General features: G+C 49.3%; 1 protein-coding gene across 1 annotated transcript in view; it reads left to right on the top strand.

Moving 5' to 3' along the window:
• The first annotated feature begins 23,415 nt into the window (after positions 1 to 23,415).
• The window catches only part of lrrc59 (leucine rich repeat containing 59), a 51,487-nt gene continuing 48,600 nt past the window's right edge, over positions 23,416 to 26,302 (top strand). The window contains exon 1 of the mRNA XM_068057775.1: positions 23,416 to 23,650. Coding sequence (XP_067913876.1) covers positions 23,528 to 23,650 — 123 coding nt within the window. The 5' untranslated portion in view covers positions 23,416 to 23,527. The remainder of the gene's footprint in view (positions 23,651 to 26,302) is intronic.

Genomic DNA, 26,302 nt, shown 5'->3' with positions numbered 1-26,302 from the left:
ACTTCCAAGTTTACAGAGGGCACAGAGCTGGGAGGGAGGGGGTGGTGATGTGAGCTGTGAGGAGGATGCAAAGAGGCTCCAATGTGATTTGGACAAGTTGAGTGAGTGGGCAAATGCATGGCAGATGCAGTATAATGTGGATAAATGTGAGGTTATCCACTTTGGCTGTAAAAACAGAAAGGTAGATTATTATCTGAATGGTGGTAGATTGGGTAGATTGGGGGAGAAAACATTAGGAATGGGAACAGATGGCCATGGATATCGTTGAACAGTCAGGGAGCTTCCTAGGGAGCTTCCAGCCCAGGAGCCATCTTGAAGGTAGTGCTGGGGGACTTTAATGCCAGGGTTGGGGCCGACCATGACTCATGGCCCTCCTGCCTTGGGCGCTATGGCGTTGGAAGGATGAATGAGAACGGGCAGAGACTGCTTGAGTTGTGTACCAATCATAACCTCTGCATCACCAACTCGTTCTTTCACACTAAACCCTGTCACCAGGTTTCATGGAGGCACCCAAGATCACGTCGTTGGCACCAGCTAGACCTCATTGTCACAAGGCGAGCCACCTTAAACAGTGTTCAAATCACACGCAGCTTCCACAGTACGGACTGCGACACTGACCACTCCCTGGTGTGCAGCAAGGTTAGACTCAGACCAAAGAAGTTGCATCATTCCAAGCAGAAGGGCCACCCGCGCATCAACACGAGCAGAATTTCTCACCCACAGCTGTTACAAAAATTTCTAAATTCACTTGTAACAGCCCATCAAAACACTCCCACAGGGGATGCTGAGACCAAGTGGGCCCACATCAGAGACGCCATCTATGAGTCAGCTTAGACCACCTACGGCAAAAGTGCGAAGAGAAATGCAGACTGGTTTCAATCTCAAAATGAAGAGCTGGAACCTGTCATAGCCGCTAAGCGCATTGCACTGTTGAACTCCAAGAAAGCCCCCAGCGATTTAACATCCGCAGCACTTAAAGCAGCCAGAAGCATTGCACAAAGAACAGCCAGGCACTGCGCAAATGACTACTGGCAACACCTATGCAGTCATATTCAGCTTTCAGGGGCGGCACAGTGGCGCAGTGGTTAGCACTGCAGCCTCACAGCTCCAGGGACCCGGGTTCAATTCTGGGTACTGCCTGTGTGGAGTTTGCAAGTTCTCCCTGTGTCTGCGTGGGTTTTCTCCGGGTGCTCCGGTTTCCTCCCACAAGCCAAAAAAGACTTGCAGGTTGGTAGGTAAATTGGCCATTATAAATTGTCACTAGTATAGGTAGGTGGTAGGAAATATAGGGACAGGTGGGGATGTTTGGTAGGAATATGGGATTAGTGTAGGATTAGTATAAATGGGTGGTTGATGGTCGGCACAGACTCGGTGGGCCGAAGGGCCTGTTTCAGTGCTGTATCTCTAATCTAATCTAATCTAGCTGGCCTCAGACACCGGAAACATCAGAGGAATGTATGATGGCATGAAGAGGGCTTTTGGGCCAACCATTAAGAAGATCGCCCCCCTCAAATCTAAATCAGGGGACACAATCACTGACCAACACAAACAAATGGACCGCTGGGTTGAGCACTACCTAGAACTGTACTCCAGGGAGAATGCTGTCACTGAGACTGCCCTCAATGCAGCCCAGCCTCTACCAGTCATGGATGAGCTGGACATACAGCCAACCAAATCAGAACTCAGTGATGCCATTGATTCTCTAGCCAGCGGAAAAGCCCCTGGGAAGGACAGCATTACCCCTGAAATAATCAAGAGTGCCAAGCCTGCTATACTCTCAGCACTACATGAACTGCTTTGCCTGTGCTGGGACGAGGGAGCAGTACCTCAGGACATGCGCGATGCCAATATCATCACCCTCTATAAAAACAAAGGTGACCGCGGTGACTGCAACTACCATGGAATCTCCCTGCTCAGCATAGTGGGGAAAGTCTTTGCTCGAGTCGCTCTGAACAGGCTCCAGAAGCTGGCCGAGCATGTCTACCCTGAGGCACAGTGTGGCTTTCGAGCAGCGAGATCGACCGTTGACATGCTGTTCTCCCTTCGTCAGATACAGGAGAAATGCCGTGAACAACAGATGCCCCTCTACATTGCTTTCATTGATCTCACCAAAGCCTTTGACCTCATCAGCAGACGTGGTCTCTTCAGACTACTAGAAAAGATCGGATGCCCACCAAAGCTACTAAGTATCATCACCTCATTCCATGACAATATGAAAGTGGCTCCTCATCAGAGCCCTTTCCTATCCTGAGTGGCGTGAAACAGGGCTGTGTTCTCGCACCCACACTTTTTGGGATTTTCTTCTCACTGCTGCTTTCAAATGCGTTCAAGTCCTCTGAAGAAGGAATTTTCCTCCACACAAGATCAGGGGGCAGGTTGTTCAACCTTGCCCGTCTAAGAGCGAAGTCCAAAGTATGGAAAGTCCTCATCAGGGAACTCCTCTTTGCTGACGATGCTGCTTTAACATCTCACACTGAAGAGTGCCTGCAGAGTCTCATCAACAGGTTTGCGGCTGCCTGCAACGAATTTGGCCTAACCATCAGCCTCAGTAAAACGAACATCATGGGGCAGGACGTCAGAAATGCTCCATCCATCAATATTGGCGACCACGCTCTGGAAGTGGTTCAAGAGTTCACCTACCTAGGCTCAACTATCACCAGTAACCTGTCTTTAGATGCAGAAATCAACAAGCGCATGGGTAAGGCTTCCACTGCTATGTCCAGACTGGCCAAGAGAGTGTGGGAAAATGGCGCACTGACACGGAACACAAAAGTCTGAGTGTATCAGGCCTGTGTCCTCAGTACCTTGCTCTATGGCAGCGAGGCCTGGACAACATATGTCAGCCAAGAGCGACGTCTCAATTCATTCCATCTTTGCTGCCTTCGGAGAATACTTGGCATCAGGGGGCAGGACTGTATCTCCAACACAGAAGTCCTCGAGGCGGCCAACATCCCCAGCTTGTACACCCTACTGAGTCAGCGGCGCCTGAGATGGCTTGGCCATGTGAGCCGCATGGAAGATGGCAGGATCCCCAAAGACACATTGTACAGTGAGCTCGCCACTGGTATCAGACCCACCGGCCGTCCATGTCTCTGCTTTAAAGACGTCTGCAAACGCGACATGAAATCCTGTGACATTGATCACAAGTCGTGGGAGTCAGTTGCCAGTGTTCGCCAGAGCTGGCGGGCAGCCATAAAGACGGGGCTAAAATGTGGTGAGTCGAAGAGACTTAGTAGTTGGCAGGAAAAAAGACAGAGGCGCAAGGGGAGAGCTAACTGTGTAACAGCCCCGACAAACAAATTTCTCTGCAGCACCTGTGGAAGAGCCTGTCACTCTAGAATTGGCCTTTATAGCCACTCCAGGCACTGCTCCACAAACCACTGACCACCTCCAGGCGCATATCCATTGTCTCTCGAGATAAGGAGGCCCAAAAGAAAAAAAAAGAAGATAGATTGGGAAAGGGGGAGGTGCATGAGACCTGGGTGTCCTTGTACACCAGTCGCTGAAAGCAAGCATTCGGGTGCAGCAAGCAGTCAGGAAGGCGAATGGTATGTTGGTCTTCATTGCAAGAGGATTTGAGTACAGGAGCAAGGATGTCTTACTGAAGTTATACAGGTGAGACTTGGTGAGACCATATCTGGAGTATTGTCATAGAGTCATAGAGTTTTACAGCACAGAAACAGGCCCTTCGGCCCAACGCGCCTGCGGTGACCATCAAGCACCCGTCCAAAACTAATCCCACTTCCCCACAGTTGGCCCGTATCCTTGTATGCTATGGCGTTTCAAGTGCTCATTTAAATACTTCTTAAATGTTGTGAGGGTTCCTGCCTCTACCACCTCTTCAGACAGTGTGTTCCAGATTCCAACCACCCTCTGGGTGACAAAAGTTTTCCTCAAATCCCCTCTAGACCTCCTGTCCCTTACCTTAAATCTATGTCCCCTAGTTATTGACCTCTCTGCTAAGGGAAAAAGTTTCTTTCTCTCTATCCTATCAATCACCCTCATAATTTTGTATATCTCAATCAGGTCCCCCCTCAGCCTTCTCCACTCCAAGGAAAACAACCCTAGCCTATCCAGTCTCTCTTCGTTACTGAAATGCTCCAGCCCAGGCAACATCCTGGTGAATCTCCTCTGCACCCTCTCCAGTGCAATCACATCCTTCCTATAGTGTGGCAACCAGAACTGTACACAGTACTCCAGCTGTGGCCTAACTAGCATTTTATACAGCTCTTATATTCTATGCCTCAGCTTTTTTTTTATTTCCAAAATATAGTTTATTCATAAAAATCTGTAAAAATTACATTCCCAAACAGTTTAAAACAGCATCAAGTGAAAAAATACAAACAGTGCAAAGGTGATCAGTTTCCTTCTATACAATCATGAGTTGCCTCACAACCCTTCCATTTCATTGTCATGCCATATACATTTTTACATTTACAGCACACAAAATTTTCCCAATACAGTTCGAGGGGTTTCCCATGGGTCCAGCCCCTCAGTCCAGCTTGGTGGGGGAACCTTACACTGTGGTCTTTTCCCATTGAGCCTTTGCTGCGGCTGCCCCAAGCTTTAGTGCGTCCCTCAGCACGTAGTCCTGGACCTTGGAATGTGCCAGTCTGCAACATTCGGTCGTCGACAACTCTTTGCGCTGCAAGACCAGCAAGTTTCGGGCAGACCAAAGGGCGTCTTTCACCGAATTGATAGTCCTCCAGCAGCAGTTGATGTTTGTCTCAGTGTGCGCCCCTGGGAACAGCCCGTAGAGCACAGACTCCTGTGTTGCAGAGCTGCTTGGGATGAACCTCGACAAAAACCACTGCATCTCTTTCCACACCTGCTTTGCAAAGACACATTCCAGGAGGAGGTGGGCAACCATCTCTTCCCCACCACAGCCACCTCGAGGGCATTATGCAGAGGGGCTGAGACTCCCGGCGTGCAGGAAGGTTCTGACGGGGAGGGCTCTTCTCACCACCAGCCAAGCTACATCTTGGTGCTTGTTTGAAAGTTCTGGTGATGAGGCATTCTGCCAAATGACTTTGACGGTCTGCTCGGGGAACCATCCGACAGGATCCCCCGTCTCCTTTTCCCGTAGGGCCTTGAGGACGTTCCGTGCAGACCACTGCCTGATGGACCGGTGGTCAAAGGTGTTTTCCCGCAGAAACTGCTCCACAAAGGATAGGTGGTACGGCACGGCCCAACTGAATGGAGCGTTCCGCGGCAATGTGACCAGGCCCATCCTTCGCAACACCGGGGACAGATAGAACCTCAGCACGTAGTGACACTTGGAGTTTGCGTACTGGAGATCTACACACAGCTTGATGCAGCCGCACACGAAGGTGGTCATCAGGATGAGGGCCACGTTGGGTACATTTTTCCCGCCCTTGTCCAGAGATTTGAACATCGTGTCCCTCCGGACCCGGTCCATTTTATATCCCCAGATGAAGCGGAAAATGGCTCTGGTGACTGCCACAGCACAGGAGTGGGGTATGGGCCAAACCTGCGCCACGTACAGCAACAACGTGAGCGCCTCGCACCTGATGACCAGGTTCTTACCCACAATGGAGAGAGATCGCTGCCCCCACATGCTCAACTTTTGTCGTACCTTGGCTCCTCGCTCCTCCCAGGATTTGGTGCATGCCCCGGCCCTTCCGAACCATATTCCCAGCACCTTCAGGTAGTCTGACCTGACAGTGAAGGGGACAAAGGATCGGTCAGCCCAGTTCCCAAAGAACATGGCCTCGCTCTTGCCGTGGTTAACTTTGGCTCCCGAGGCCAGTTCGAACTGGTCGCAGATGCTCATCAGTCTGCGCACGGACAGCGGATCCGAGCAGAAGACGGCGACGTCATCCATGTACAGGGAGGTTTTCACCTGAGTGCCTCCGCTGCCTGGGATTGTCACCCCTCTTATGCTCGCATCCTTCCTAATAGACTCTGCAAAGGGTTCAATACAGCAAACAAACAAGACCGGGGAGAGAGGACAGCCCTGTCTGACTCCAGATTGGATCGGAAAACTTTCCGATTCCCACCTGTTGATTGAGACTGCGCTACTGATGTTTGTGTAGAGCAGTTTGATCCAATTGAAGATTCCCTCCCCAAACCCCATTTTGGAAAGCACGTCTATCATGTCTGTGTGAGATATCCTGTCAAAAGCCTTCTCCTGCTCCAAGCTGATGAGGCAGGTGTCCACCCTCCTGTCCCGTACATAGGCGATCGTATCCCTGAGTAGCGCGAGACTATCAGCGATCTTCCTGCCGGGTACAGTACAGGTCTGATCCGGGTGAAACACCAACTCCAGAGCAGATTTGACTCGACTGGCTATGACTTTGGACAGAATTTTGTAGTCAACATTAAGCAGTGAGATGGGCCGCCAATTTCTGATTTCTGCCCTCTCCCCCTTCTGCTTGTAGATGAGGGTGATGATGCCTTTCCTCATGGATTCTGACATGCTGCCGGCCAGGAGCATACTCTCGTATACTTCCAGCAGGTCTGGGCCGACCCAGTCCCGCAGGGCCGAGTACAACTCGACCGGTAAGCCGTCGCTCCCGGGAGTTTTACTCGTCTCGAAAGACTCGACGGCCTTTGTCAGCTCGTCCAGAGTTAGCGGCTTGTCCAGTCTCTCCCTCCTGCTGTCGTCTAAGACCTCTGTGATAGATGACAGGAAGGACTGGGAGGCTCTGCTGTCTGTGGGCTTCGCGTCATACAGCCCAGCATCAAAGGATTTGCTGATCCTTAGTATGTCAGACTGCGAAGACGTTACCGAGCCATCCTCTTCCTTCAGGCTGCTGATAACAGAGCTCTTTCTGTGTACCTTTTGGAAGAAGTAACGCGAGCACGTCTCATCCTGCTTGATGGAGCGGACTCTGGACCAGAAGATGATCTTGGAGGCCTCCTTGGCAAAGAGCGAGGCCTGCTGGCTCTTCACCTCTTGGAGGTCCTCCTTGACCTCAACCCCCATTGACTGCAACTGGAGCAGATTTTGCATACTTTTCTGGAGTCAGGACATTTCCCTCTGTCTCTCTCTCGCCTTCTGAACACCTTTGAAGATAAAGGACCTCTTGATGTTCTCCTTAATCGCTTCCCACCGGTGAACTGGAGACTCAAAGAGGGGTTTCACTGTCCTCCAACCTTTGTAATCCCTTTTGAGTTCCTCAACGTTCTCTGGGGTCAGCAGTGTCGCATTGAGCTTCCACGTCCCTCTGCCAACCCGCTGGTCGTCCTGTAAGTGACAGTCGGCCAGTAAGAGGCAGTGGTCGGAGAAGAACACCGGCTTGACGTCGGTGGATCCGACCGTGACAGCACGGGACACAAACAGGAAGTCAATCCTGGAACGGGCAGACCCGTCCGATCTTGACCATGTGTGTCTGAGCTGCGCTCCGTCTGCAGGTTTGCTGAAGATGTCGTGCAGTTTGGCATCTTTAACTGTTTCTATTAGGAATCTGGACGTAGCGTCCAGTTTGCTGTCGTCTCTGCCAGATCGTCCAGCCGCATCGATGATGCAGTTGAAGTCACCGCCTAGGATGACCGGCCTGGATGTCACCAGCAGCAGTGGGAGCTGCTGGAAGACGGTCAGCCGCTCGCTGCGTTGTACCGGGGCGTACACGGTGATCAACCGGAGCGGAGCGTTGTTGTACATTACGTCTGCTACGAGGAGGCGACCGCCCACCACCTCCTTAACTTCGGAGATGGTGAAGTTACCTCCCCGCAGCATACCCAGGCCGGAGGAACGGCAATCATTACCCCCCAACCAGATCGATGGCCCGTGGGATCACCATCGTGACCACTGCCTGTAGGTGCTGCACTCCTGCAGAAACAGTAGGTCGGCTTTGACCTTGGCAAGGTAATCCAAGGTTGAAACACATCGCGTAGTGGATTTAATGCTACGCACATTAATGGAAGCAATCCTTACACCCATTATTTTTTTAATTTGATTGTTGCTTCCCATACCATTTGTCCTTGCTAGACCCAGTCCTTCGGGATGTTCCTGCATACCCATCGTGTGCACAAGCTGTTTCATGTTGGTTGGGCTCAGAAACCCCTCCTGGTTTTTCATGCAGGGTTTGTTCCGCTGGGGTGACATCGGGGGGGTCTTGTACTCAGCAAGGATTGGGTTGTCCTCAGCTGCTTCCCTCTGTTCCTCCTCGAAAACATCACTGCTCCCGGCTTCCCGGAGCTGAAGTGCGCCAGATGCATCTTTGCTCTCGGTGTCCCGGAGCTGGGATACGCTGGCCGTGTCATTTGGTGTGGCGCTTTGGGGTTGGGGCTCGCCGGGCCCATCACAGTGCCCGGGGGCTGGGATGCTTTACCTTCCATCTCCTTGGAGTTCTATGCCTCAGCTAATAAAGGCAAATATCTCATATGCCTTCCCAGCCACCTTATCTACCTGTGCTGCTGCCTTCAGTGAATCTATGGACAAGCACCCCAAGGTCCCTCTGACCCTCTGTACTCCCTAGGGTCCTACCATCCATTGTATATTCCCTTGTCTTGTTAGGCCTCCCAAAGTGCATCACCTCACACTTCTCAGGATTAAACTCCATTTGCCACAGCTCCGCCCATTTTACCAGCCCATCTATATCGTCCTATAATCTAAGGTTTTCCTCCTCATTATTTACGACACCACCAACTTTCATGTCATCTGCAAACTTGCTGATCATACCTCCTACATTCACGTCTAAATCATTAATGTGCACTACAAACCGTAAGGGTCCCAGCACCGATCCCTGCAGTACACCACTGGTCACAGGCTTCCATTCGCAAAAACAACCCTCGACCATTACCCTCTGCCTCCTGCCACTAAGACAATTTTGAATCCAATTTGCCAAATTACCCTGGATCCCATGGGCTCTTACTTTCTTAACTAATCTTCCATGTGGGACCTTATCAAAAGCCTTCCAGAAGTCCATGTAGACGACATCAACTGCTTTACCCTCATCTACACACCTAGTTACCTCCTTGAAAAATTCAATCAAATTTGTTAGACACGATCTCCCCCTGACGAAGCCATGCTGACTATCCCTAATTAATCCCTGTCTCTCCAAGTGGAGGTTAATCCTGTCTCTCAGAATTTTTTCCAATACTTTCCCTACCACTGATGTTAGACTCACAGGTCTATAATTACCTGGTTCATCCCTGCTCCCCTTCTTGAATAATGGTATCACATTTGCTGTCCTCCAGTCCACCGGAACTTCTCCTGTGGCCAGAGAGGATTTGAAAATTTGTATCAGAGCCCCTGCTATCTCCTCCCTTGCCTCACATAACAGCCTGGGATACATCTCATCTGGGCCTGGGGATTTATCCATTTTTAAGCCCGCTAATACAGTTAATACTTCCTCCTTTTCAATGCTAATTTGATCGCAATCTCCCTCCCTGATCACTACACCTACATCGCCCCTTTCCATAGTGAACACAGATGAAAAGTTATTATTTAAAACCTCACCTATGTCCTCCGGCTGCACACACAGATTGCCTCTTTGATCCCTAATTGGCCCCACTTTTTCCCTGGTTAGCCTCTTGCCCCTAACATACTTATAAAACGTCTTGGGGTTTTCCTTTATCTTGTCTGCCGGTGTTTTTTCATGCCCCCTCTTCGCTCTCCTAATTACTTTTTTAAGTACCCCCTACACTTTCTATGCTCCTCTCGGGCCTCTGCTGTTTTCAGCGTTCTGAATCTGCCATACGCCTCCTTCTTTTTTCTTATCCAATCCTCTATATCCCTTGACATTCAGGGGTCTCTGGACTTGTTGGTTCTACTCTTCACATTTACAGGAACATGCTGAACCTGAACCCTCACAATTTCCCTTCGAAATGACTCCCACTGGTCTGATGTAAACTTTCCTATAAGAAGCTGCTCCCAGTTCACTTTAGCCAGATCCTGTTTTATCATATTGAAATCTGCCTTCCCCCAATTCAGTCCTCTTATTTTCAGTCCCTCTTTGTCCTTTTCCATAACAACCTTAAATCTTACAGAGTTATGGTCACTATTCCCGAAATACTCCCCCACTGACACTTCTACCACTTGTCCGGCTTCATTCCCTAGGATTAAGTCCAGTACCGCTCCTCCTCTTGTCGGACTCTCTATGTGCTGGCTCAAAAAGCTCTCCTGAATGCACTTGAAGAATTCCGCCCCCTTTAAGCTTTTTGCACTAATACTATCCCCTGGATAGGCCTGGACAACGTATGCCAGCCAAGAGCGACGTCTCAATTCATTCCATCTTCGCTGCCTTCGGAGAATACTTGGCATCAGGTGGCAGGACTATATCTCCAACACAGAAGTCCTTGAAGCGGCCAACACCCCCAGCTTATACACACTACTGAGTCAGCGGCGCTTGAGATGGCTTGGCCATGTGAGCCGCATGGAAGATGGCAGGATCCCCAAAGACACATTGTACAGCGAGCTCGCCACTGGTATCAGACCCACCGGCCGTCCATGTCTCCGTTATAAAGACGTCTGCAAACGCGACATGAAATCGTGTGACATTGATCACAAGTCGTGGGAGTCAGTTGCCAGCGTTCGCCAGAGCTGGCGGGCAGCCATAAAGACAGGGCTAAATTGTGGCGAGTCGAAGAGACTTAGTAGTTGGCAGGAAAAAAGACAGAGGCGCAAGGGGAGAGCCAACTGTGCAACAGCCCCAACAAACAAATTTCTCTGCAGCACCTGTGGAAGAGCCTGTCACTCCAGAATTGGCCTTTATAGCCACTCCAGGCGCTGCTTCACAAACCACTGACCACCTCCAGGCGCGTATCCATTGTCTCTCGAGATAAGGAGGCCCAAAAGAAAAGAAGAACTATCCCCTCTAATATAGGGGAAGTTGAAATCCCCTACTATCATTATCCTATTATTATTGCACCTCTCTGAGATTTGCCTACATATCTACTCCTCTATCTCTCTCTGACTGTTTGGAGGTCTGTTGTACACTCCCAGCCAAGTGATTTCCCTCTTTTTCTTTTTAAGTTCTACCCATATGGCCTCATTTGAGGAACCTTCTAAGATATCATCCCTCCTTACTGCAGTAATTGTCTCTTTAATCAACAGTGCAATACCACCTCCTCTTTTACCCCCTCCCCTATCACGCCTGAAGATCCTATACCCTGGGATATTAAGCTGCCTCAACCATGTCTCAGTGATAGCAATAATGTCATATTCCCATGTGTTAATCAATGCCCTCAATTCATCTCCTTGCATTAAAATAGATACAATCCAGCCTTGCATTATTTGCCTGAGCTTTAACAGGTCCACATTTACTGTGCCCTCCAGACTGACAGCTTCTCATTTATATTTGATGGTACTACACCCCCTACTGTGCTTCCACTCTGTATCCCATCCCCTTGCCAAATTAGTTTAACCCCCCACCAACAGCACAAGCAAACCTCCCAGCAAGGATGTTAGTCCCGTTCCGGTTCAGGTGCAACCCGTCCAACTTATACAGATCCCACCTTCACCAGAAACAGACCCAGTGATCAAGGAAACTAAAGCCCTCCCTCCTTGCACCATCTCCTCAACCATGCATTCATCTGCTCTAACCTCCTATTCCTATACTCACTAGCCTGTGGCACCAGGAGAAACCCAGAGATTACAACCTTTGAGGTCCTACTCTTAAATATGCTACCTAGCTCCCTAAATTCATTTTGCAGGATCTCATCTCTCTTTCTACCTATGTCATTGGTACCATCATGGACCACGACCTCCGGCTGTGCACCCTCATCCTCCAGAATACTCTGTAACCGCTCAGTGATATCCAAGACCCTTGCACCAGGGAGACAACATACCATCCTGGAATCACGTCTGCGACCACAGAAACACCTATCTGTTCCTCTAAGCATAGAATCCCCTACCACTATTGCCCTCTTGTCCCTTTTTCTCCATCCCAGCACAGCTGAATCAGCCATGACATTCCGGTCATGACACTCGGTGCATTCTCCAGAGGAACCCTCTCCCTCATTGGTACTCAGAACTGAATATCGATTAGAAAGTGGGATGTCCTCTGGGGACTCCTGCATTACCTGCCCTGACTTCTTTGTCCATCCGGCAGTCACCCAGTCACCCCCCGACTGTACTCGCCTAGGCACCGGCTTGACTACCTCCTGAAACGTGCCAACCACGTAGTCCTCCACCTCGTGGGTGCGCCACAGTGACTCCAGCCGCCGCTCGAGCTCCGAAACCCGAAGCTCAAGCTTCTGCAACAGGAGACACTTTCTGCAGACGTGTTCACCAAGGTCACATGGCACTTCCACGACTTCCCACATTGCACAGGAGGTACATTCCGCTTGGCCAAGCTGCCCCGCCATTACCTACTTTTACAATGAGAAAAAAAACTTGTTAGTGTAATAACTTACCAGCTTTTTACAATCAATTTTTATCCCCTGTACCTTTGAGGCTGAGAAAGAAAAAGACCAAAGAGCACCTTCCACCACCCCCAGCCAATGAACATACCCACATTTAACTTGGAGCCTCACTCCATGCAAACAGCAACAGTATAGCCAGTAAATACCAAAAATTTACAGGTAGCTATCCTAGGGCTTTATTGTGTGCAGTTTTGGTCTCCTTATCTGAGGAAGGATGTTCTTGCCATGGAGGGAGTGCAAAGAAGATTTACTAGGCTGATTCCTGGGATGGCAGGATTGACGTATGAAGAGAGATTGGGTTGACGAGGTCTATATTCACTAGAGTTTAGAAGAATGAGAGGGGATCTCAGAGAAACATATAAAATTCTAACAGGACTAGACAGGCTAGATAGAGGGAGGATGTTCCTGATGGCTGGGGAGTCCAGAACCAGAGGTCACAGTCTCAGGATACAGGATATGCCATTTAGAACCGAGATGAGGAGAAATTTCTTCACTCAGAGGGTGGTGAACCTGTGGAATTCTCTACTGCAGAAGGCAGTGGAGGCCAAATCAATAAATATATTCAAGAAGGAGATAGATATATTTCTTAATGCCAAAAGGATCAAGGGATATGGGGAGAAAGCAGGAACAGGGTACTGAATTAGACGATCAGCCATGATCTTTTTTGAATGGCGGAGCAGGCCCGAAGGGCTGAATGGCCGACTCCTGCTCCTACTTTCTATGTTTCTATGTTAAAACTGATTGAAGTTCAGATTTTCACAGGGATGAGCCTTTAATTGGCATGGAGACGGGTTACCTGCCCATACAGAGCCAGTGGGGGCTGGAATGGTGGTGGGTCACATGAAGTGCAGGACTGATTTAGACTCCCAAAGGCAGCCAACACTGAGACTGCTGGTTGTTCTGAGGGAGAAATCTGCAGTTTGTGTCAAAGTCTTCCAGTGCATCAGAGGGAATTGAGACATCACAGGGGAGCTGGAGGCCTGGTATCGGGGGCAGGGCAGACCCTCGCTTCATCAGTGCTGACTTGGATCTAATGCTGGAGGCTGTGAGGAAGAGGAGGGAGGTCCTCTTCATGGAGGGTGGCAGGAGGAGGCTACCTTGTCGTGCAGCAGGGGTGCCTCACTGTTCAGTGTCAGCACTCTCTGCCTCCAATTCCACCTCCTCCTCTCTCACCTTCTGCTCCTGCTCCTCCCTTGATGAGCTGTCACTTCCAGGGCCTCATCATCCTCAAGGTTCACCCTTCTCTGGAAGGCCATGGTTTGGAGAGCGCAGCAGACCACCACAATGCAGGAGGTTATCAGAGGGCACCACCCAACAGGTCCAGGCACCAGAATCAGAAGCCTGATGGCCTGCCCAATGGTTGTCCTGCTGAGCAGGTGGCATTTGTTGTATCACCTCTGTGGCTCTGTCTGGGTTCCCATTGTCATCTCTTCAAGGGATTTCAATTGTCCCCTAGGATCCATCCACAGACTTTGGGGTTTGGAGTGAAGATCTGAGACAGCCTGGACTGGTGGAGGATGAAGGAGTCATGGCAGCTACCAGGAAAGTGAGTGCACGCAAGGTGCAAGCTCTTGTTGTGGTCACAGTCCAATTGGACGTTGAGGGAGTGTAAGTCCTTCCTGTTGATGAATCTCACTGGCTGGTCGCTGGGTGCCTTGATGGGCCACATGGATGCAATCGATTATGTCCTGCACCTGCGGGAATCCAGTGATGGAGGCAAAACCCACTGCCCTCTGTCCCTGTGAGGCCCCATCGTGAGGCTCCGGCAAAGAAGGCATCAGTGACCAGTGAGATGCGGTGGTGTGCAGTTGTTTGCAAGAAGCCACCAAGGTCCACAGCTGATCCTTGGAAGGAGACAAAAGCAAAGAAGTTCAAGGCCGCAGTGACTATGATGGTTACTGGCAGGGCATGGTGAGCAGTGCTACGAGGAATGAGGTCTTTGGCGATGACTATCAACTCGGTGAAAGACGCCCTTTGGTCTGCCCGAAACTTGCTGGTCTTCCAGTGCAAAGAGTTGTCCACGACCGAATGTTGCAGACTGGCACATTCCAAGGTCCAGGACTACGTGCTGAGGGACGCACTAAAGCTTGGGGCATCCGCAGCAAAGGCTGAATGGGGAAAGACCACAGTGTAAGGTCCCCCCACCAAGCTGAACTGAGGGGCTGGATCCATGGGAAACCCCTCGAACTGTATCGGAAAAATTTTCATTTGCTATAAAATGTAAAAATGTTAATGGCATGACAAATGAAATGGAAGGGTCGTGAGGCAACTCATGATTGTATAGAAGGAAACGGACCGCCTTTGCGCTGTTTGTATTTTTGACTTGGTGCTGTTTGAAACTGTTTGGCAATGTATTTTTTACAGATTTTTATGAATAAAGTATATTTTGGAAATAAAAAAAAGATTTTAAAAAAATATGCCTGGAGAGTCGCAGTCTCTTGCGGCACTGGTTCTCAGTTATCTCCAAGTAGCTCTATCTTTGCTGTTAGATCCTGTATTTAGTTGTATGGCCTCCGTTGCCTTCCTGCCCCTTTTGCCTCTCCTGTGCCCTCCTGATGCCCGGGGTTCCTGCAGAGGGTGTTGCCCCTTATCGCCATTGGGCCGAAAATCTGACAGTCGTGTTCCCATTGCCAGCTGCAGCCTTTTTTGTGGACAGGTGGCTGTCCTATTGTGATCGGCAGCCTAGTCCCCTGCTCTTCTGTCCCACGATGCCAGGGGGTTTGATGACCCCATTTGATGCCTGAGCACTGAGTGCCCACTATTCCTGCCAGCTGCACTCACAAGCACTGAGTCCCCCTTTGCCCTGATGAGCCTCTTATATGGCTGGGGTGATGCCCTGGGGCAGCCTTGATTGGCTCCCCACTGTGTACCTGCCTCCCTTCATCTGTTCAGAAACCCTTTTTCTCCTTTAAATATTTCACCCTCCCCCTTCAACAAGCTCTTAATTCCTGTCCCGCCTCCACTCCCCCTCCCACCCCCGCCCTGGTGATTATTGCTGGCGTTGGGATTGGTGCCTTGAAATTGATACACCCCCATGCCCCGTATCTGTTTCTGACTTCACGGGACCCTGAAAATTCAGCCCCTAGAATCATCTTGTGCAGATGGAGACCATTCGGCCCATCATGCCTGTGCCAGCTCTTTGAAAGAGTTGTCCAATTAATCCCATTAGTATACAAACATGCTGCCATGCACACTAAAATAACCCGCAAAAGGAATTAAACTGACAGGTGGGAGACAATTAGAGGAAAAATAAGATTCCCACTTGCCTGTCCTCATTATGGTTCCCAGCATGCTAATCTGTGTTGGTGCTGTCACTTCCTATCCTCACTGATCCATACACTGCTGCTGGAATACAATGCAGGATGATCTGACACTCATTCAATTGTTCATATACTGTCCTATCAAACACCCCCAGGGCAGGTACAGCACAGCTTTAGATACAGAGTAAAACTCCCTCTACACTGTCCCATCAAACACTCCCAGAGCAGGTACAGCATGGGGTTAGATACAGAGTAAAGCTCCCTCTACACTGTCCTATCAAACACCCCCAGGGCAGGTACAGCACAGCTTTAGATACAGAGTAAAGCTCCCTCTACACTGTCCCATCAAACACTCCCAGAGCAGGTACAGCATGGGGTTAGATACAGAGTAAAGCTCCCTCTACACTGTCCCATCAAACACTCCCAGAGCAGGTACAGCATGGGGTTAGATACAGAGTAAAGCTCCCTCTACACTGTCCTATCAAACACCCCCAGGGCAGGTACAGCACAGCTTTAGATACAGAGTAAAGCTCCCTCTACACTGTCCCATCAAACACTCCCAGAGCAGGTACAGCATGGGGTTAGATACAGAGTAAAGCTCCCTCTGCACTGTCCCATCCAACACTCCCAGAGCAGGTACAGCATGGGGTTAGATACAGAATAAAGCTCCCTCTGCACTGTCCCATTAAACACTCCCAGAGCAGGTACAGCATGGGGTTAGATACAGAGTAAAGCTCCCTCTGCACTGTCCCATCCAACACTCCCAGAGCAGGTACAGCATGGGGTTAGATACAGAGTAAAGCTCCCTCTGCACTGTCCCATCAAACACTCCCAGGGTAGGTACAGCAGGGGTTCGATACTGCCTGATAAAAGAAAAAAAAAGGGGTTGGCTGCAAAAAAAAAAAATGGGGTTAGATACAGAGTAATGCTCTCTCTACACTGTCCCCGTCACAAAATCATACTGAGCAGTAAGTGGCCATTCGGTCCATTGAGCCTGTGCCAGCTCTGTGATAAAGCTCTGCAATTAATCGCACTGTAAGTGCAGGAAAAGTTAATAGGATTCCTGAAGGCTATCAGGGTTTTGTGTTTGAAGGGAAAGAAACCCCATACCCCTTGAGTGGGGCAAGCAAGCTTATAGTAATTCTCAGGGACACAGGGGCCACTAGATCCCTTTTACTGGGAAAAGGCCTGACCTTTCCCCCAGAGAGTACAGTGAAGACAGAATGGTGGTGAATGGTATTGGAGAGCAGTGTATGCCTGTACCTGTACACCGGGTGCACCTGGAGTGTGATCTATTTTCAGGACAGGTGACTGTAGGGATTGTTCCTAGTTTGCCTGTGGACGGGGTTGACCTGCTCCTTGGTAATGATCTGGCAGGGGTGAAGGTGGTAGCCCCCGCCAGTAGTGAAAGAAAGACCGCAGGAAGTCAGAGAGACAGGAGACGGTCCCCTGCAGTCTCCCTGAATGTGAGGCCATGATCAAACCAGCTCCTGCAGAGACTGCATTGGCACTGCAGGCAGATGACCATGAGATCTGTCTATCTGAGACTTTCTTTGGAAAGTTAGAAGACCTAGAGAATGAGTTAAATAAACCTTCCTTAGCTGAGGCTCAGCGAGCTGACTCAGTACTGAGAGAGTTAACACAGGATGCCCAGTCTGAAAGTGAAGCAGAGGGAGTCCCTGATTGCTGCTATTTAAATGATGAGGTACTGATGAGGAAATGGAGTTCTCCTCACAGACCTGAGAGCAAAGAGTGACAGTAGTTCACCAGTTAGTGGTGCCACAGAGGTACTGGGGAGAAATATTAAGAAGAGCCCACAAGACTACAGTGGCTGTACATGCTGGTATCTTCTTCTTCTTTGGCCTCCTTGTCTCGAGAGACAATGGTTAAGCACCTGGAGGTGGTCACATAAAGCCTGCATAAGACAGCAGTTTGACTGGACAAAACTCCAGAAAGATGTGGTGGAGTACTGCAGGAATTGCCACATGTGCCAGGTTGAGAGGAAACACCAACCTACAATGAAACCTGCACCCCGAAGTCCTGTACTGGTGTTAGGAGGACCCTCCAGCAGAGGGAGTGTGAACTGTAAGGGACCCCCATTGAGAACAAAAGGGGACAGCCCGGCACAAGGCTGGCAAAAGGTTATAAAGGGAAGGGGAAAAACGACCAAGAGGGCAGGTTTAAGGAAGTCTGGGAGGAACCCTGGATGAAAACCCCTACCGTCCGGTCAGCCAACCCCGAAAAATTTGAAAAGTTAGACCTCACGTCCTCCTATGTAAATGCAGACACCAGAAGCACCCCACCACAGTGGCTAACAGAATTTACAGGAACCTGCAGTGACAAAGAAAGACCTCAAGGGGGCAGAGAAACTGTGAGGGTGATACCTCACGTAGTCGAAGTGCCACAGGGGAGTGCAGGAGAGTTTGCACAAATACCTGCAGGCAGGAGTGTCCCAGAAGACAAAGGGGAGATTAGCAAAGAATCCTCCCCCACAGTCAGAAAAAAAGCGACCCACCCATCCCCTGAATCAAAAGTCTTTGCATGACTCAGCAAAGCACTGAAAGAGAGTTCAGGATAGACCCGCCCATGACTGACTCTCCTGGGTAAAACACTTCCGACTTAGGGCAAATTAAATCCCCCTGACCCCCACCGCCTTTTTGCAGACCTCAGCAGGAATAAAGAGCCCAGGCAGTCATGGAAATGAGCCAACTGATGAAAAACTTCCCCAAAGAACCACAGCTGAAGGCTGAGAGGTAACCCTAGACCCCTTTCTCACCTGGTCGTAACAGTGATTGTAGTTTACATTTAGATTCCAGATTGGGGTTTATAGTTGGATCAAAAATTCGGGTTTAAATTTGGATTGGAAATTGGAGTTTATATTTAGATTGGAAATTTGGGTTTAAATTTGAATTGGAGATTGGGGTTTATCTTTTGTTACAATCGAGGCGGGAGGAGTGCACTGTCGTTTTGAGTTCCACTTCTCCAGAAGTCACAACATATATTTTTTTTTAACGTTTACCCTGTTACCGATGCAGTCAATCTTATACCTTACTCTTTGTCCCAGAAGAAAATACACCAACCAGGTTTCTTTAATAAACAAAATCATCAGTTTATTATAAAACAAGTTCCCATTTCAAATTACCCACACACAAACTCACACACACAATGAAAAAATACAGAAAATTTCTCTGCAGAGGTCTGTTTAAAAATAAAAGACAAAAAAGAATACTTGGGCCAAATACTTGCTAATTCTTGAAGAAAAAAGAAGACATGGAAAGATGTCAGTTGTCCCTTTCTGGTTCGCTGTCCCAAATACGCGTAGACGGCTGTCACTGGGATCTTTCCAGAGTGGTTTTTTTCAGGTGATGTTGAGGATCAGTTTTGTATGCTTTCCAGGAGAAATGTGGCATCAGGGGTTTCTGTCAGGCTTTTCAGGAGGAATTCAGCATCAGTTTCTCTATTTTTTAAACTTGATTCTCAAGAAGTTCTCAAAGAGATGGAAGAGGGTGAGCTGATGGTGGCTGCTCTCTTGGCTGGTTTTTTCCAACTGTCTTCGAAACAGTTCGCAGCCCAACACACTGTCCAAAGCAAAACCAAAAACAACATCTCAAGAGTCAAGCCTCCTGACCCCTAAAAATCTTGACCTGTCACTTCTCTGTAAACATCTTCCCCAGGTCACCAAGTTTCTGTTGTTTATTGCATAAAGCACACGACTTCCAGTAAGGCTGTTTTTAAACAACATCTCAGTGTCCTTTCAATGAACTGTCAACAACAAAGCAAAGTTCAGCTTCTATGAAATCTGCAGCCTTCCAATGAATCCCATCGCCACAATTTAAATGTAAGTCTACAAAACATTTACTTAACAAAAAATATAGAAGCACTTACATAACAATTTGGATTCGAAATTTGGGTTTAAATTTAGATTGGAGATGGGGTTTATATTTAGTTCGAAGATTGGGTTTTATATTTGAGTTTGGAAATTGAGTTTATGTTTGGAAATAAAATTGGGCTTTATTTTTGTGGGTTGGAGATTGCAGTGTATATTTGAGATTGGCAAAATTGTTTTTATATTTGAGTTGTGTGATTGGTTTATATTTAGATTGATGATTGGGGTTTATATTTGAATTTGGAGATTGAGGTTTCTATATCGATTGGAGATTTGGGTTTTCTTTGAGTTTGGAGATTGGGGTATACATTGAAATTGGACATTGTGTTTATCTTTGGGATTGGAGATTGGGGTTTATATTTGAAAGGAGGATAGGGGATAATATTTGGATTGGAGTTTAGTGTTTATATTAAATTGGAGTTTGGGGTTTATATTTGGATTGGAGTTTAGTGTTTATATTAAATTGGAGTTTGGGGTTTATATTTGGATTGGAGTTTGGGGTTTATATTTGGATTGGAGTTTAGTGTTGAGATTAAATTGGAGTTTGGGGTTTATATTTGGATTGGAGTTTGGGGTTTATATTTGGATTGGAGTTTAGTGTTTATATTAAATTGGAGTTTGGTGTTTATATTTGGATTGGAGTTTAGTGTTTATATTAAATTGGAGTTTGGGGTTTATATTTGGATTGGAGTTTGGGGTTTATATTTGGATTGGAGTTTAGTGTTTATATTAAATTGGAGTTTGGGGTTTATATTTGGATTGGAGTTTGGGGTTTATATTTGGATTGGAGTTTAGTGTTTATATTAAATTGGAGTTTGGTGTTTATATTTGGATTGGAGTTTAGTGTTTATATTAAATTGGAGTTTGGGGTTTATATTTGGATTGGAGTTTAGTGTTTATATTAAATTGGAGTTTGGGGTTTATATTTGGATTGGAGTTTGGGGTTTATATTTGGATTGGAGTTTGGGGTTTATATTAAATTGGAGTTTGGGGTTTATATTTGGATTGGAGTTTAGTGTTTATATTAAATTGGAGTTTGGGGTTTATATTTGGATTGGAGTTTAGTGTTTATATTAAATTGGAGTTTGGGGTTTATATTTGGATTGGAGTTTAGTGTTTATATTAAATTGGAGTTTGGGGTTTATATTTGGATTGGAGTTTAGTGTTTATATTAAATTGGAGTTTGGGGTTTATATTTGGATTGGAGTTTAGTGTTTATATTAAATTGGAGTTTGGGGTTTATATTTGGATTGGAGTTTAGTGTTTATATTAAATTGGAGTTTGGGGTTTATATTTGGATTGGAGTTTGGGGTTTATATTTGGATTGGAGTTTGGGGTTTATATTTGGATTGGAGTTTAGTGTTTATATTAAATTGGAGTTTGGGGTTTATATTTGGATTGGAGTTTAGTGTTTATATTAAATTGGAGTTTGGGGTTTATATTTGGATTGGAGTTTAGTGTTTATATTAAATTGGAGTTTGGGGTTTATATTTGGATTGGAGTTTGGGGTTTATATTTGGATTGGAGTTTGGGGTTTATATTAAATTGGAGTTTGTGGTTTATATTTGGATTGGAGTTTGGGGTTTATATTTGGATTGGAGTTTAGTGTTTATATTAAATTGGAGTTTGGGGTTTATATTTGGATTGGAGTTTAGTGTTTATATTAAATTGGAGTTTGGGGTTTATATTTGGATTGGAGTTTGGGGTTTATATTTGGATTGGAGTTTGGGGTTTATATTAAATTGGAGTTTGGGGTTTATATTTGGATTGGAGTTTAGTGTTTATATTAAATTGGAGTTTGGGGTTTATATTTGGATTGGAGTTTGGGGTTTATATTTGGATTGGAGTTTGGGGTTTATATTTGGATTGGAGTTTGGGGTTTATATTAAATTGGAGTTTGTGGTTTATATTTGGATTGGAGTTTGGGGTTTATATTTGGATTGGAGTTTAGTGTTTATATTAAATTGGAGTTTGGGGTTTATATTTGGATTGGAGTTTAGTGTTTATATTAAATTGGAGTTTGGGGTTTATATTTGGATTGGAGTTTAGTGTTTATATTAAATTGGAGTTTGGGGTTTATATTTGGATTGGAGTTTGGGGTTTATATTTGGATTGGAGTTTGGGGTTTATATTAAATTGGAGTTTGTGGTTTATATTTGGATTGGAGTTTGGGGTTTATATTTGGATTGGAGTTTAGTGTTTATATTAAATTGGAGTTTGGGGTTTATATTAATTTGGAGTTTGGGGTTTATATTTGGATTGGGGTTTGGGGTTTATATTTGGATTGGAGTTTGGGGTTTATATTAAATTGGAGTTTGTGGTTTATATTTGGATTGGAGTTTGGGGTTTATATTTGGATTGGAGTTTAGTGTTTATATTAAATTGGAGTTTGGGGTTTATATTTGGATTGGAGTTTAGTGTTTATATTAAATTGGAGTTTGGGGTTTATATTTGGATTGGAGTTTGGGGTTTATATTTGGATTGGAGTTTGGGGTTTATATTAAATTGGAGTTTGGGGTTTATATTTGGATTGGAGTTTGGGGTTTATATTTGGATTGGAGTTTAGTGTTTATATTAAATTGGAGTTTGGGGTTTATATTTGGATTGGAGTTTAGTGTTTATATTAAATTGGAGTTTGGGGTTTATATTTGGATTGGAGTTTGGGGTTTATATTAAATTGGAGTTTGGGGTTTATATTTGGATTGGAGTTTGGGGTTTATATTTGGATTGGAGTTGAGTGTTTATATTAAATTGGAGTTTGGGGTTTATATTTGGATTGGAGTTTAGTGTTTATATTAAATTGGAGTTTGGGGTTTATATTAATTTGGAGTTTGGGGTTTATATTTGGATTGGAGTTTGGGGTTTATATTTGGATTGGAGTTTGGGGTTTATATTAAATTGGAGTTTGTGGTTTATATTTGGATTGGAGTTTGGGGTTTATATTTGGATTGGAGTTTAGTGTTTATATTAAATTGGAGTTTGGGGTTTATATTTGGATTGGAGTTTAGTGTTTATATTAAATTGGAGTTTGGGGTTTATATTTGGATTGGAGTTTGGGGTTTATATTTGGATTGGAGTTTGGGGTTTATATTAAATTGGAGTTTGGGGTTTATATTTGGATTGGAGTTTGGGGTTTATATTTGGATTGGAGTTTAGTGTTTATATTAAATTGGAGTTTGGGGTTTATATTTGGATTGGAGTTTAGTGTTTATATTAAATTGGAGTTTGGGGTTTATATTTGGATTGGAGTTTGGGGTTTATATTAAATTGGAGTTTGGGGTTTATATTTGGATTGGAGTTGAGTGTTTATATTAAATTGGAGTTTGGGGTTTATATTTGGATTGGAGTTTAGTGTTTATATTAAATTGGAGTTTGGGGTTTATATTTGGATTGGAGTTTGGGGTTTATATTAAATTGGAGTTTAGTGTTTATATTAAATTGGAGTTTGGGGTTTATATTTGGATTGGAGTTTAGTGTTTATATTAAATTGGAATTTGGGGTTTATATTAAATTGGAGTTTGGGGTTTATATTTGGATTGGAGTTTGGGGTTTATATTTGGATTGGAGTTTAGTGTTTATATTAAATTGGAGTTTGGGGTTTATATTTGGATTGGAGTTTAGTGTTTATATTAAATTGGAGTTTGGTGTTTATATTTGGATTGGAGTTTGGGGTTTATATTAAATTGGAGTTTGGGGTTTATATTAAATTGGAATTTGGGGTTTATATTAAATTGGAGTTTGGGGTTTATATTTGGATTGGAGTTTAGTGTTTATATAAATTGGAGTTTGGGGTTTATATTTGGATTTGGATTGGGGGATGGTGTGGTTTGCAGTTTGGAGTCACTTTGTGGTCCTCCGAGCTGATGGTGGTGCTGTGGTCTGGCCTGTGCTCAAGCGGCAGCTCCTGTCAGCTCGGCGTCTTGTTTGTGCCTGGGTTTGATCTGACGTGTAGCCGCTGTTGTGGGTGGAGGTGGAGAGCTGTCCTGGTCTGGGACAGTATCGCTACTAACTCAGGCTGGGGGCTAGGGTTAGGCCTCCAAGAGCGGAGATGCCGAAAAACAGCGGGAAGCAGCTGAAGCCGAGCTCCAGCTCGAGCCTCCGCGAGCGGCTGGACGGACACGAACTGGATCTGAGTCTGAGCGGCCTGAGCGAGGTCCCGGTCCGGGAGATGGTGAGAGGGAGAGGGGGGAGGTGGGGAGAGGGAGAGGGGAGAGGGGGGAGGTGGGAATGGGGAGAGGGAGAGGGGGAGGAGGGAGAGGGGGGAGGTGGGAATGGGGAGAGGGAGAGGGGGGAGGTGGGGAGGAGGGAGAGGGGGGAGGTGGGGAAGGGAGAGAGGGAGAGGGGGGAGGTGGGAATGGGGAGGAGGGAGAGGGGGAGGTGGGAATGGGGAGAGGGAGAGGGGGGAGGTGGGAATGGGGAGAGGGAGAGGGGGGAGGTGGGAATGGGGAGAGGGAGAGGGGGAGGTGGGAATGGGGAGAGGGAGAGGGGGAGGGGTGGGATGGGGAGAGGAGAGGGGAGAGGTGGGAATGGGGTAGAGTGGGAATGGGAGAGGGAGAGGGGGAGGTGGGAATGGGGAGAGGGAGAGGGGGAGGTGGGAATGGGGAGAGGGAGAGGGGAGGGAGGGGGAGGGGGGAATGGGGAGAGGGAGAGGGGGGAGGTGGGAGAGGGGAGAGGGGGAGGTGGGAATGGGGAGAGGGAGAGGGGGAGGTGGGAATGGGAGAGGGAGAGGGGGAGGTGGAATGGGGAGAGGGAGAGGGGGAGGTGGGATGGGAGAGGGGAGGATGGAGAGGGGGGGAGGTGGGAATGGGGAGAGGGAGAGGGGGAGGTGGGAATGGGGAGAGGGAGAGGGGAGTGGGAATGGGAGAGGAGAGGGGGAGGTGGGAATGGGGAGAGGGAGAGGGGGGGAGGTGGGAATGGGGAGAGGGAGAGGGGGGGAGGTGGGAATGGGGAGAGGGAGAGGGGGGGAGGTGGGAATGGGAGAGGGAGAGGGGGGGGAGGTGGGAATGGGGAGAGGGAGAGGGGGGGGAGGTGGGAATGGGGAGAGGGAGAGGGGGGGGGAGGTGGGAATGGGGAGAGGGAGAGGGGGGGGGAGGTGGGAATGGGGAGAGGGAGAGGGGGGGAGGTGGGAATGGGGAGAGGGAGAGGGGGGGGAGGTGGGAATGGGGAGAGGGAGAGGGGGGGGGAGGTGGGAATGGGGAGAGGAGTGGGGGGGGTGGGGGGAATGGGGAGAGGGAGAGGGGGGGGGAGGTGGGAATGGGGAGGGAGAGGGGGGGGGAGGTGGGAATGGGAGAGGGAGAGGGGGGGGGAGGTGGGAATGGGGAGAGGGAGAGGGGGGGGAGGTGGGAATGGGGAGAGGGAGGGGGGGGGGAGGTGGGAATGGGTGAGGGAGAGGGGGGGGAGGTGGGAATGGGAGAGGGAGAGGGGGGGGAGGTGGGAATGGGGAGAGGGAGAGGGGGGGGAGGTGGGAATGGGGAGAGGGAGAGGGGGGGAGGTGGGATGGGGAGAGGGAGTGGGGGGTGGGAGGGGAGAGGGAGAGGGGGGGAGGTGGGAATGGGGTGAGGGAGTGGGGGGGGGAGGTGGGAATGGGGAGAGGGAGAGGGGGGGGAGGTGGGAATGGGGAGAGGGAGTGGGGGGGGGAGGTGGGAATGGGGAGAGGGAGAGGGGGGGGGAGGTGGGGAATGGGAGAGGGAGAGGGGGGGGGAGGTGGGTTGGGGTGAGGGTGTGGGGGGGTGGTGGGTATGGGGTGGGGGGGGGGGTGGGGGGTGGGGGTGTGGGGGGGAGGTGGGTTGGGGTGTGGGGGGGGGTGGGGGTTGGGGTGGGGAGTGGGGGGGTGGGGGTTGGGGTGTGGTGTGGGGGGGGGGGAGGTGGGAATGGGGGTGGGGAGTGGGGGGGGTGGTGGGTTGGGGGTGTGGGGGGGGGGGGTGGGGTGGGGGTGTGGGGGGGGGTGGGTTGGGGGGTGGGTGGGGGGTGGGGGGTTGGGGTGGGGGGTGGGGGGTGGGGGTGGGGGGTGGGGGTGGGGGGTGGGGGTTGGGGGTGGGGTGGGGGGGGTGGGGGGTGGGGGGGTGGTGGGGGTGGGGGTGGTGGGGTTGGGGTGGGTGGGGGGTGGTGGGTTGGGGGGTGGGGGTGGGGGTTGGGGGTGGGGGTGGGGGTTGGGGGTGGTGGGGTGGGGGTGGGGGTGGGGGTGGGGGTGGGGGGTGGGGGGTGGGGGTGGGGGGAGGGGGGGTGGGGGGGGTTGGGGGGGGGGTGGTGGGGTTGGGGGGGGGTGGGGGGTTGGGGGGGGTGGGGGGTGGTGGGTGGGGGGTTGGGGGGTGGGGGGTGGGGTTGGGGGGGTGGTGGGGGTGGGGGTGGGGGGGTTGGGGGTGGGGGTTGGGGGGTGGGGGTGGGGGGGGTGGGGGGGGGGGGGTTGGGGGTTGGGGGTGGGGGGTTGGGGGGGTGGGGGGGTGGGGGTTGGGGGGGGTGGGGGGGGGTGGGGTGGGGGGGGGTGGTTGGGGGTGGGGGGGTGGTGGGGGTGGGGGGGTGGGGGGTTGGGGGTGGGGGGGGGGGGGTGGTGGGGGGGGGGTTGGGGGGTGGGGGGGAGGTGGGGGGGGGTGGGGGGGTGGTGGGGGTGGGGGGGGTGGGGGTGGGGGGGGGGTGGGATGGGGTGGGGGGGGAGGGGGGGGTGGGGGTGGGGGGGGTGGGGTGGGGGGGGGTGGGGGTGGGGGGGGTGGGGGGGGTTGGGGGGGGGAGGTGGGGGTGGGGGGTGTGGGGGTGGGGGGGTGGGGTTGGGGGGGGGGGTGGGGGTGGGGTGTGGGGGGGTGGGGGGAGGTGGTGGGGGGTGGGGTGG

Source organism: Heterodontus francisci, chromosome 26 (assembly GCF_036365525.1).
Source record: "Heterodontus francisci isolate sHetFra1 chromosome 26, sHetFra1.hap1, whole genome shotgun sequence".
Lineage (NCBI taxonomy): Eukaryota > Metazoa > Chordata > Chondrichthyes > Heterodontiformes > Heterodontidae > Heterodontus > Heterodontus francisci.
This window is presented reverse-complemented; position numbering and strand designations above follow the sequence as displayed.